Source organism: Strix aluco, chromosome 3 (genome assembly GCF_031877795.1).
Source record: "Strix aluco isolate bStrAlu1 chromosome 3, bStrAlu1.hap1, whole genome shotgun sequence".
In the NCBI taxonomy this organism is placed as follows: Eukaryota; Metazoa; Chordata; class Aves; order Strigiformes; family Strigidae; genus Strix; species Strix aluco.
In genome coordinates, this window is record NC_133933.1 from 110857565 (window position 1) to 110870385 (window position 12821).

Here is a 12821-nt window from a genome sequence, read left to right on the forward strand (position 1 = left end):
CGGCGCGACAGCCGGGAAGGTCCCCTCCCCGCGTGGCTGGCTGGCCTCGAGCGAAGATGGCGGCGGGGGAGGTGAAGTCGGTGCTCTTCGTGTGCCTGGGTGAGCCGGGCGGGGGGAGAGGCAGGTCTTCTCCCGTCCTCCTCCCGCCGCTCTTCGGTCAGGGGCACCGGGCGGGCGTGAGGGAGCGCGGTGGGGCGAGGGCCGCTGCTGGGGGAGCGGTCCCGCCCGGTGAGGTCGCGGGTAGCCCGAGGGTGGCTCTGGGCATGTCTGCCTTCTCGGGGAGGGCCGGAGGAGTAGCTGAGAAGGGAGGCAGAAAGCTGTATCCATCTGCTTCCCGTTTGTCTTTGTGATAGGTCGGAGTAATCAGTGGGAAATAACACGTGAAATCCGGCATTGATAAACGTAAGGTTATCCGTGGGGAAGAGCGGCACCTAAATACGCATGAACCAACGTGAGCTCAGAATTAAATACCGCTGCTCAAGAGCAGCGCTGAGTGGTGGTTAGGAACAGCTTTCTGGCAGGGGTTGCTCAGTGCTTAGCTTCTAGAACAGCGAGGAGGGAATGAGGGACCCACCTGCAAGTGTCCCGGTGCTGCCTGTCTGCAGCCGTATCTCCCGGGCGCGGTTTGCGGTCCTGAGCACCAGACATTAAAAACGGAGAGAAAACGGTGGCAAGAATGGCTGAAGTTAATGGAACAATCTCGGAGAAGAGGGAAAACATGTTAGGCCTTTAAGTAAGAAAAAGAACTTAGGGGAGTTGGAGACGATTTTGATCTATGAAATTATGGCCGTCACGAAAAGGGGTGAAAAGAGTAAGACTTTTTTGAAGCTAAATAAAGAACTAGGAAACTTTTTTTGATTTTTAAAAAATACATTCTATGTGTTTAAGTTGTGAATCTCATGTCATGAGAAGTCACAGATAATGGAAGTGTAAATGGGATCTGAAAGGGTTTGAATGCTTTCCTGAAGCTTAAGACAATTGATTACTGATAAGCAAGATGATCTTCTGCATCTTCACAACAAACAGATTGCAAACCTCACTACATGGATTACAGAGCCATGCCCCATTTTGTACACGCTTTCTCTAAACATCTGCTTCTGCTTCCTTTTGAGGAAGATGGCTCTTTGCTCTGATCTAGGAGGGCTTTTCTGCTCTTATCTGCTTCCTAACCCTTATAATCTTACCTATGTGCTGAGAGTTGATCCCTGTGAATCTCTGGCATTTTGCCAGTTTTCTTACAAAACCATTGGTTATGTTGGGTTTTTTTGCTATCTGCCTTTCTGTTGTAATAGGAGAAATGCAGATTAATTGAATAGCAAAACAAGAGTTTGGTTTTGTGAAATATGTTCTGATGTTTACCTTAGAGTAAAATCAGCCCTTAACAATAATTTAGGGAAAACATTCTTTAGTAAGGGATTATCAGTTGATGTATCTTTGGGAGCCAGTGGTCTAGACAAGCATTTCTGTGTAAGAACTTCTAATTAATACGCATTCTTTCCAAACACTATGTTCTAAAGGCAGTAGTAATCTTCACGAAACAATTCATACATACGGGTCTGTAAGCCCACAATAGTGATTGTGGAATAGTGGAAGATACTACAAAAATTTAGGTATGGAGTGAAATTATTAATATTAAGCTTGAGGAAAGGGTGAACAAGTCAGGACTGATGTAATAGGATTGATTTTTCTAAACAAGTGTAAATATCTTAAATTTCCTCTTCTGAGTTACTGGGTAATAAAAAATAACCGTAATGGTATGTGACATGTGACATAAAATTTAATTGACATGACAAGCACTTCTTTTTTCCAGTCAAATATATACTGTATTAATTTAAGTTTTGAAGGCAACTTGCTGCTTCTTCCTGCTTTGTTTGCTTAAATTTTTTTTGTTAGTCTTGAAGAGCAATACTTAATGCCTTAATAGATTTTTTCCTCCTAAATTTTATTAGAAATAATATCTGTGATTATTGCTGACAAGAGTCCTAAACAGATTTCTAGAACTGCATTTATCTGTAGTATTCTGTGCTGGTTAATGAAACACATTAAATTTCTCAGTGATTGAGAGCTGATCCCTGGAAGTTCAAGTCTTCATGAAAAATTACATTTTCTCTCTACATTATTTTGAAAGAAACCTATTACTGAAATATCTATTGACTGTGTTCTTTATTTGTAATGAGATAAGCAGATATTAATTACACAACAAAATACAATCTAGTTAATGTGCGTAACTACGTTAATGATAAGGGTTCCTCATCACTGAGAAATAAATGAAACACCCAGCAACATATGTAATTACAGTATATGAAAAGGCACCTGGAAAGAATTTTTTTTCATTTAAGGCAAAGAAATAATTAAAATTGGAGGTGAACCAAAATGAGTTTGCTCTTTTTACATTACGTAGCTCATCTAATTAATAGTTGAGCTCCAGAAATGAACTTAATATGATGCTGTGTTACATAAGCTGGCCTCTTTCTCTCTGATGACTTGTCCACTATAACATAGCAAGCTGCATGGGCAACTTAGGCTAAGCACTGGCTTACTGATCTCCTCCATGTGTGGAGGAACAGTTGTCAGACAGGTGAACAGTAAACAAAGTGGTTTTGGCTGGGTCCTCAGAACATCGATGCTTGTTGGGAACGACTGAGTGTGAGTACTGCCATCAGAGTTCTAGACTGCATAAAATAATTTCTAAAATGACATGGGTATGCGGAAATTAGGTTACATTTACAGCGAGATTTGAGTTTCCTGTTTCAACTGTCACAGTCCACTATATGCATTTAGATATAGCCAAATACTGACATCATCCACCTGGATTTGTGCAAAGCATCTGACACTGTCCCACATGACATCCTTGTCTCTAAATTAGAGAGACATGGATTTGGTGGATGGACTACTCAGTGGATAAGGAATTGGCTGGATGGTTGCACTCAAAGAGTTGTAGTCAAGGGCTCAATGTCCAAGTGGAGAGCAGTGACGAGTGGTATTCCTCAGGGGTCGGTGTTGGGACCAGCACAGTTTAACATCTTTGTTGGTGACATGGACAGTGGGATTGAGTGCACCCTCAGCAAGTTCATGAATGACACCAAGCTGCTTGGTGTCGTTGGAGGGAAGGGATGTCATCGAGAGGGACCTTGACAGGCTTGAGAGGTGGGCCCATGAAAACCTCATGAAGTTCAGCAAGGCCGAGTGCAAGGTCCTGCACATGGGTCAAGGCAATCCCAGGCACAAATACAGGCTGGGCAATGAGTGGATTGAGAGCAGCCCTGCGGAGAAGGATCTGGGGATATTGGTGGATGGAAAACTGACTATGAGCCAGCAATGTGCACTCACAGCCCAGAAAGCCAACCATGTCCTGGGCTGCATCAAGACAACTATGGCCAGTATTTTGAGGAATGTGATTCTCCCCCTCTAGTCTACTGTTGTGAGACCCCACCTGCAGTACTGTGTCCAGCTCTGGGGCCCCCAACATAAGAAGGACATGGACCTGCTTGAGTGGGTCCAGAGGAGGCCACAAAGATGATCAGGGGGCTGGAGCACCTCCCCTATGAGGACAGGCTGAGAGAGTTGGGGTTGTTCAGCCTGGAGAAGAGAAGGGTCTGGGGAGACCTTATAGCGGCCTTCCAGTATTAAAGGGGGCAACAGGAAAGATGGGGAGGGACTCTATGAGGGAGTGTAGTGGTAGGATGAGGGCTAATGGTTTTAAACAGAAAGGGTAGATTTAGATTAGCTATAAGGAAGAAATTCTTCCCTGAGAGGGTGGTGAGACACTGGAACAGGTTTCCCAGAGAAGTTGTGGCTGCCCCCTCCCTGGCAGTGTTCAAGGCCAGGTTGGACGGGGCTTTGAGCAACCTGATCTAGTGGGAGGTATCTCTGCCCATGGCAGGGGGGTTGGAACTAGATGATCTTTAAGGTCCTTTCCAACCCAAACTATTCTGTGATTCTCTAATCTTGCTGCAGGGAAATATTTTAAAAATGTGAACATTCAGCTAATTAGTTGATGGTTTGACTACTATGAAGCCTGACAAGTCATATTGTTATTGACATTGATTACATAGAGTAAGCCTTGATTGGCTAGGGACTTGGAAGCCTAATGCTCCTGCAGACATCCCCATTTAGATATCTTGAGGAAAATTGAATTCTGCTTAGGTGTATATATATACACACAGACATATAGCTGGAGAGAAATCCCACTGTGTGTTGGTAGTGGGGGAATATATGGAAGTTAGATGATGTCATTTAGGTAGCTCTATACTTGGGTGTTTCAGAGAAAGAGTGTAAGTATTCAGTAAAGTTGACTGCAAATGGAAAGGCCAGGGGATACGGACTAAAATCAGAGCCTTGAATGACTCCTTACAAAGCTAACTGAATGCTGAGTGTGTCAGGATAGACTTAACTGGAGAGAACTAGGACTCAAGATGAAATTCAGATTGGAATTTGAGTATAGAATGGAATAGAGTGAGTAGTAAGCTTTAAACACTTGTCTCCGAGGGGGACCTTATGGATGATGCAGGTGATACTGGGAAGAATTACTACAGTCACTCACATGAACTGACCATGCAGGGAAAGATAAGCAGAATTAAAAGCAGTTTTTTAAATGTGAGAGGATGAAAGCTGGTAAAACTTCTGTTACAAGCAGCATACAGAAAAATGAAGAAAAGCATTTTTTTTGCATTTGGGGAAGGTCTGAAAGAGTTAAGAGAGCTGAATAAGGAACAATGAAGATACTAAAACAATTAAGAGATGGTTAGATCAACAGTACCTAGAGATTAGGTACAGACCTGAGCATGAAATGGATTCAAGTTGTCTTTCCTGTCAGTGGAAACAATGCTTCAATTTCTGTATGGGAACGGGTCAAAGATTAATGCAGAGACTGGAGTAAGAACTCAAAAAAATAAGCATTGTCTTGGATAAGTCAGTGGAGTCCTTGTTCCTAGAAAATGAGTGAGAAAGCATGATTTCATAAAAGTGATGGTTCCAGTACTGATTCTGTGTTTGAAATTTAAGTCTCTTATCCTTGAATCATCGTATTTGGAGATGTTTGTAGGGTTTATTTCAGTGGGCAGACTCTGGGTACCTTGGGTGCTAGTTTTCTATGATTGAAAATGTGACTATGACTTAAAGAGCATGAAATTTAAAACATGAAGGGAGAAGATGGAAATTTAGAGAATTTTGATACTGTTATAGTCCACATAAAAAGAACATGATCAGATCAATCAGAAGTACAACACAGGAGAAAGGAACACCAGAGGGGGATAGGTAGCAAAGATAAGGTGTAGATAGCATTTAAGGAAAATATTGTTCAAGTCCAAGGAGGAAGGTAATCTCCCTATGAACCTTTTTGTGAGATTTCCCCCATAATTTCCCAATTATGGCTGTCAATCCATAATTTAGGAAATACTGTGCCTTTGTGAGGAACCTCAACAAAGCCTGGAAAGACAGATGTGGGATGTAAAACTGGATATGAAATTGATAGAAATTATAGTGGGAAAGGGATGATGACTGGAAAACAGGGATTGAAGTTTCCATATGTCAGTGAGATAAGCTAGGGCTTTACATTAATGATGAGATGAATGATAAGTCGCAAGGAATAGCATGGATAAACAATGTTGGTTAGGATGAAAATAATATTGCAGAGTATGTGGAGAAAAGAGCTTGTATTAAATCAGTTCTGGGATTCTGTCCATAGTCTCTAACAATAGATGGGGATGGTGACTGCAGTTCCGTAGTACTGTTAATACCTCCGGTAATATCTGGAATGTGTCATCATGGAAGACATTAATTTTTAAATCACAAACTACGTTATGTGTTTGTTTCAGAAAATAATAGAACTGCAGTTTCTAGTTATTGCTAGCAGTGGTAGTTAAAGTGTTTAATCGGTCAGTGATCATGGTGCCGTTCATGATGATATTTGATAAGATATCATCAAAGATGATATAACAATTATTTTAAGGAGTGAGCAGGTTATAGAAGAGTGAAAATTTGGATCAAGTCATTCAGTCCAGGTAAAGCAGAAGGTTAATCAGATAGAAAAAGCCATGAAGGATTTATTTCAAAAGTACCATTTTGAAATTCTAGGGTCTAGCTAATGAATTAATAGCACCAATAGTATTAATAATTGTTTATTACTGAAATTTTGAATGTAGTAATGAAATTTACAGTTCATGCATAGTTGTGTGGGATCATGTGTGGGAGAAATACTGTATAAGAACAAGTGGATGGTCTCAACAGCTGGTGTAATGGAAACAGAATTTAGTAGTTTAGAAAGAAGACTTAAAGGTCACCTGTTAGAAGCAAGAGAGAAGGAAAGGGAATGGACAAATTAGAAGTAGGGGATTATGAGCGCAAATCTGATACTCATGGAGTCAAATGTGATTGTAGAAGTTACCTCAGGTTGTTTTCAAAAGAGCTAAGTAAATATTTCAGAGGTGTTTTTTTTCTTTTATAAAACAAATTGGTAAAAACTTTTCCTGCAGCGTAGTCTGTGGTTTTATTTGTACGTATTCAAGAAAAATAAATTCAAATTAGAACAAGTGCAAAGTTGGCTTAACTGGAGTGATTAGATCATGGTCAGTTAATTTCATGAGGAGACTGAGAGCTTGGTTTGTTTGGGTTAGCACAGCTATGCTTGACAAGGGTTCTGTGGCTGTTGAAGGAAAGAAGGGTTTTTAAAATAGTGATGTTAACTATGATCAGATGAGCATAGACTTCCAAGAATAACTATTAAGTGGGAATTGGGAGGTTTCAGGCTACCACAGGAAATGAGTATCTGGAATAGCCGTTTCAGATGATCCTTAAATGAGATCTTGATGCGTTTGTAAGAGAAGTGATGCTGTATCTGTCTGCAATATCAAAGGATTAGGCTCACTGATTATGAAGGTTATTTTCTCTCTCATGCTGTATGTTACCATGTTCCCTCTGTTTCCTATTAAAATTAAGTTGATAATACTTAACTTGCTTACTGAATTAAAGAACTGAGATTGACTTTTTATTACTAAATTCTTTAACATTTTTATAATTAGTAAGTACTAATCTGTTTTCTCACTTACTTTATAAATAAAACCAACTTTTTCCTGCTTTAGTTTTCTTTCAAGGCTGATGTAGTTTCTCTGCTTGGAATAAACTAGTTCAAAGGAAATAGTATGCTTTCTCCTGGAAGAGTGACTGCCATCAAAACTCACTTAATGTTTCAGCAAGATCAGTTTCTCGATGGTTAGCCAGTTCCTTTTGCCCATTTAGTGATTTGATGTTCTCTAAAACTTTTGACAGCAAATTTGTATTATGTCAGGGGTTCACTTCCCACTTTTTTTTTTTTAATAGTTGGCATGATTGACAGCAAGTTATTAAATGCCAGATCATAGCAGTTTCTTTAGCAGTGAAGTATCTACCTTGATATTTTCTATAGGCATGAAAATTAGGCTAAGTGCCTGACCTGAAAATTTCTTTTTGCTGCTGGAAATTTAACTTTGTTCATGGGCATTTCATTTTTTTTACTGTCTGAGATTTGGGAATAATTTAATTGGTACTAGAAGAGTGATTTATTTAAAGCTATAGAAATTAGTGTTGCCATTTGTATTTTATACTTACTTACTCAAAAGTCAGGGATGAGCAAAGTCATTCATTCTCTTCGATGGAAAGTGAAGATTTGTTTGTATGATTTATTGTGCATCTGGGTGACATATCAAATATTATGAATATTCATCGTAGCTGAATAGACCTTTTATTGTTGTTGAGTCATTTCGTTCTTTTTCAAAGAATATATATTTTTGCATGCATGTTTGAGAGGTCTGCCTTAGATGGTTAACTTAGTTACAGTTTCAGCAGTGGAGCAAAAATGCTGTAAAACCATTATTTCTAGTTTTTAACAGGACACTATTTCATTGTTGAAATATGTTCTTATTGACAATAAGGTCAGCTCAAGCAGCTAGTGCAATTGGAGGCCATTGGAAGAGAGGACAGATTACGTATTTATATAAATAAGTATCTTAGCTGTTTGTTGGCTGATTGATAGCGCTTCAGCTTTGCCATCAGTTATGTTTTGTTCCTAATCCTTCATATTTTTGACAAAAAAAAAATGGGAAGATTTATTTTCCTGAGGTGTTTTTAGTGCTTGTGTAATTGATTTCTTTTGGGGGGTTTTGGAATTGGTATCTGGAAGCTGCTCTTGGTGAGGGTTCAGTTTGACCTGCAGTGACTTCCCTTCAGTGCTCAGGACCATTTGTACTACAGGTTGTTAGCAGTTTCACTGTGTTGGTTCCACAGTGATGGTGGCTGTGTTTTGGAATTGTCCAAAAGTTTTTATTAACAGGTAGGTAGTACTGTAAATACTTCAGGCAAATATTTATGATTCTCTAGTAAAGCATTACTTGAAATTTGCAAGTGTGTAGGAAGATTTGAAGATAAAGATGATTTGCTGCCACTTGAATTTCTTAATTTTGCCAGGTTCTCTATGATCACAGATTCTTTGTAGAGGAGAAGAAAAGAGCAGTGTACTTACACAATATTCCTCCTATTTATTTTAATAAGTTGTATCTTTTCATACAATAACATGCATTTCAAGAGACTGATGGATAGTATAGAATCATAGAATGATTTGGCTGGGAAGGGACCTTCAAAGATCATCTAGTTCCAACCCCCTGCCATGGGCAGGGACACCTTCCACTAGACCAGGCTGCTCAAAGCCCTGTCCAGCCTGGCCTTGAACACTTCCAGGGAGGGGGCATCCACAACTTCTCTGGGCAACCTGTTCCAGTGCCTCACCACCTACACTGTTAAAAAATTTCTTCTTTATGTCCAATATAAATCTACCCTCTTTCAGTTTAAACCATTGCCCCTTGTCCTGTCACTACAGCCTCCTTTATATATAGAAAGGCCGCAGTAAGATCTTCTCAGTTCTTCTCCAGGATGTACAACACCAGTTCTCATTCAGAGGTGTTTCAGCTCTGTGACCATTTTTGTGGCCCTCCTCTGGACCTGCTTCCCCAGGTCCATGTCTTTCCTGTGCTGAGGACTCCAGAGCTGGATGCAGTACTCCATGTGGGGTCTCACCAGAGCAGAGTAGAGGGGGAGAATCCCCTCCCTCAACCTGCTGGCCACACTTCTTTTGATGCAGCCCAGGATACGATTGGCTCTTTTGGCTGCAAATACACATTGATGGCTCATATCCAGTTTTTCACCCACCGGTGTCCCCAGGTCCTTCTCATCCTGCAGTCTGTATTGATACTGGAGACTGCCCTAACCCAGATGCAGGACTTTGGGTTTCCACCCTTGCAGAATCTCTTGGGTTATAATGACATGAGCAATCTCCATTCTACCTAAGTAAATGGAAATCTTTAATCTGGCAGATCCACACAACTATTGATTGTTTTTAGTCATGTGAAATTTCACTTTAATCTCTTGTTTCTATAGGAAACATTTGTCGCTCTCCAATAGCTGAAGCAGTTTTTAGAAAACTTGTAACTGATGAAAAAGTTGAAAATAAGGTAAGCTATTTCTGTTCCTGTGTAAGAAATAACTGTCTCTTAGTCAGTTAGTAGAAATATGAGCAGTGAGAAAGGAAACATAAAAATATGAATTTGTTTTTCTGTAGTGGAGGATAGACAGTGCAGCGACATCTACCTATGAAATAGGAAGCTCTCCTGACTATCGAGGACAGGCTTGCATGAAGAAGCATGGCATTACCATGAATCATATTGCCAGGCAGGTACTGTATTTTAATTTTCTTTAAATATGTGTATGTATTTGTTTTGTTGTTACAGTGGATGACAGACAGTGCTGCTGTTTCAGACTGGAACGTGGGGCGCTCCCCAGATGCAAGGGCTTTAAGCTGTCTAAGAAATCATGGCATTGAGACAGCACATAAAGCACGGCAGGTAGAAGAGAGTATATTTTCTTATTTATATCCATACTTTGTTTAGCCCTAACCGTTACAATCACAAAAGTCATTTGACCAATGCATGATTAAGCATCAAGTAATAAATACTACATGCAGTTTTTCAAAGGACTCCAAAGTGGCCTAACTCTTCCAGTCGAGATTAGTGAGTTTCTTGTTATTAAGCTTCACTGAAAGTACAACTAGGAGGCATTGAGGCAGTTTCTGCATTACAGAAAAATCCTGCCTTCAAATGTTTATTATTTTGGGCATTTTTCTGAAACATTTTTTTAAATAGTTTTAACAAATGGGCTTACTGTAGTAGTCTGTGATGCTTCTTTCAGCAAGGAATTGCGTTTTTATTTAGCAGGTCCAAAAAGAAGTAGAATACCTGTTCACCCATCACAAAAAGCTTCTGTTCTTGCATGAAGATCTTTTAAATAAAAGTTTAGAATGCTAAATTAGAACGAAGGCACTCAAACCCAAGATTAGTAGCACGGCTGGTGGTAACTTCAGAGGAGTTATTGAAGCATTTTTAAGTCAAAGGCAGGTTTGTCACTTAGTGAAGTGCTCGAAGTTGTACCAAAACGCGTCTCAGTTTTCATTAACAAAAGAACGTGTATTTCCATGCTGCATTCTAGAGCGATCGGAGATAAATATGTCTGCATCTATTTAAATCACTCAGACGCTCAAATAAATGCATATAACTTACTTCAGTTAACTATTCTCTGGATATAAGATATTCCTTTAGGGCTTGACCTTTACTTAGTTTGAGTTTATGACACTAGTTCTTGTACTGACAAAAAGATCAAGTAAACTTATTATCATCTTCCGTTTTTGTTCCCTTCAGAATTTTACTAGACCTTACTGAGGTCATATTTACTTTCTTTGCTTCCAAAGAGTACATGTTTAGTTTTTTAACTTTTTAAAATAAATTCCCACAATTAGTCAATTGCCCTCTCCAGACCTCTCCTGATGTTAATCTCCATTATATAATAAAACAAACAGGATTGAGCAGAACATTGTTTCAGATTTTTAATGTTTTACTATTAGAATAATTACTAGAAAAAGTCTGTTGTGATCTTTTTGTGTTACAAGTTCTGGATTTACTGTTTATCAGTGCTTACAAACAGCATTATTTATCATTATACAAGCTAAATGGTACTGAAACTAATTAGTCAGTGTTTCAGTCACAGTAGTATAACATGTTTGTATACTTTGAAGATAAGCCTTGGAAACTTGAGACTGTTCTTGGGTATTACTGAAGTGGTTTATGAGCAGTTAAACTAAAGCAAAGCATCCAAAACCAGTTGATCCTTTGCTTTGAAACAAATATATATATCCTCCTTTGGCAGAGATGGAATGAAAATGCTTTAATAAAGACATTTGCTTATACATTCTGGAAAATGAAGAGATTTTTAAGGCAGAAGAGCCTGCAATGTTACATATATACAGAGAGAGAAAATTAACAAGAATGAGACAATAAAATGAAAAACTAACAGGATGAAAATTTGTCTAAAACATCCCAGTACAAGCAGGTTTTTTTGTAAAGAAAATTTTCAAATCCCTGAACTACAGGTAACTGTTCACTTTGCACTGATGTTAACTATGTAACTCCATTTTTTTTTTTTTTCCCCGAACTTCTGTTAAATGGTCTCTGCTGATTCTCTAAACTGTGGACCTGATATGGTCTCGTAGTACTTCTGGAAATAGAGGGACTTGAACAGTGTAGAGTAGGACTTTTCAGAGTGGTCAGGTTCGTACAAGTGGAAGTGTATTTGTTTCACTATTAGAGACAAACTCAAGGATAGAATTTTGTGTGTGATTTGTTTCAGAATAGATTAAGAAAGATTTAATACAAAAGCTGTAGAAACAGAGAGGAGGGATTTATCTTCTGTTGCCTTCAAAATACTGCCATAAGATGACTACCTCATGCAATTATCCTCTTCACTCCTGTAGAAGACTCTTACCCACCCAGTGAAAGGCATTTTTTCATTTAATTTTGTGCATAATTATGATAATCATGGATTGTATCTTTTTTTATTCCAAACTGACATAAATGCTGCAAGAATGATTTATGTAAGGGAGAATGTTAAATTGGTTACATCCTGCCATCGTGTACAGTGATTGTTTAAGTGAATTTTAAGTGAAAAGTGAAGTAAAAATAAATGCATATGTTTATATATAAAATAAAGAGTTTGTTAACATTTTAATTGATGGTAGGTTGCTGTATTTTTATGCACCCATTGAAATTCTCTGAGCTCTTAGTATTCATGCACAAAACAGGTATTAATCAGTTTCACTTTTATTCATGCTGAGGTTAAAATTGATTCCTGCATGACTCACACTGTGCATTTGCCTTAAATATGAAATTGAGATTAGAGGAAGGTTGTATTAAGCACTGTTTCACAACTGGATAAATTTGAGGACTGCTGCCTCTTTTCTTTTTAAACAGAGAAAAGGAGATTTCCCTTCTGTAAACAAAGGGAAATGTTTAACAAATAAATTGAAATGATGATGTGTTTCTACATTGATGGTCTTTAATAATGGTTATATGCTTTTTTAAAATGTAAAGTTATCGTTCTCCATGTAGTTCCATCCAAAGTTGACTACTTGAGCTCTCTACTACTCTTCTGAAAATGTACATAAATTTTTATGTCCTGAATTTCTTCCCCCAAAATACTAGTTTTCATTGTTTTGATGAGTATCTTCAGTTCACTGGAGTTTGCTCAATTAAGCATTTTGTATCTGGTATTACTGTAGGGCTTAAGAGCATGAGCCAACCAGTAATCTTGTTTTTAGGGCTGCATTTCCAACTGTGTTAGTGCTGGTTCATAGGGTAATAACTGTCAAGTTGTTAAGTATACAGAGAGTGTGGGAAGTGTGGCAAGTGTTTTTTTTTCTTTTCACTGTTTTACTTTATTCTTACATATGTCTGTACTACAAAGAAATC

At 38.6% G+C, this 12821-nt stretch overlaps 1 protein-coding gene across 2 annotated transcripts in view; it reads left to right on the top strand.

Annotated features, from left to right (window-relative positions):
• The window catches only part of ACP1 (acid phosphatase 1), a 22159-nt gene continuing 9338 nt past the window's right edge, over window positions 1–12821 (top strand). The window contains exons 1-3 of one of the 2 annotated variants that reach the window (XM_074819966.1): window positions 1–99; window positions 9406–9479; window positions 9756–9869. In XM_074819966.1, coding sequence (XP_074676067.1) covers window positions 57–99; window positions 9406–9479; window positions 9756–9869 — 231 coding nt within the window. In that variant the 5' untranslated portion in view covers window positions 1–56. Of the gene's footprint in view, window positions 100–9405; window positions 9480–9586; window positions 9701–9755; window positions 9870–12821 lie in introns of both variants that reach the window. The other variant, XM_074819965.1, reaches the window with a different exon arrangement.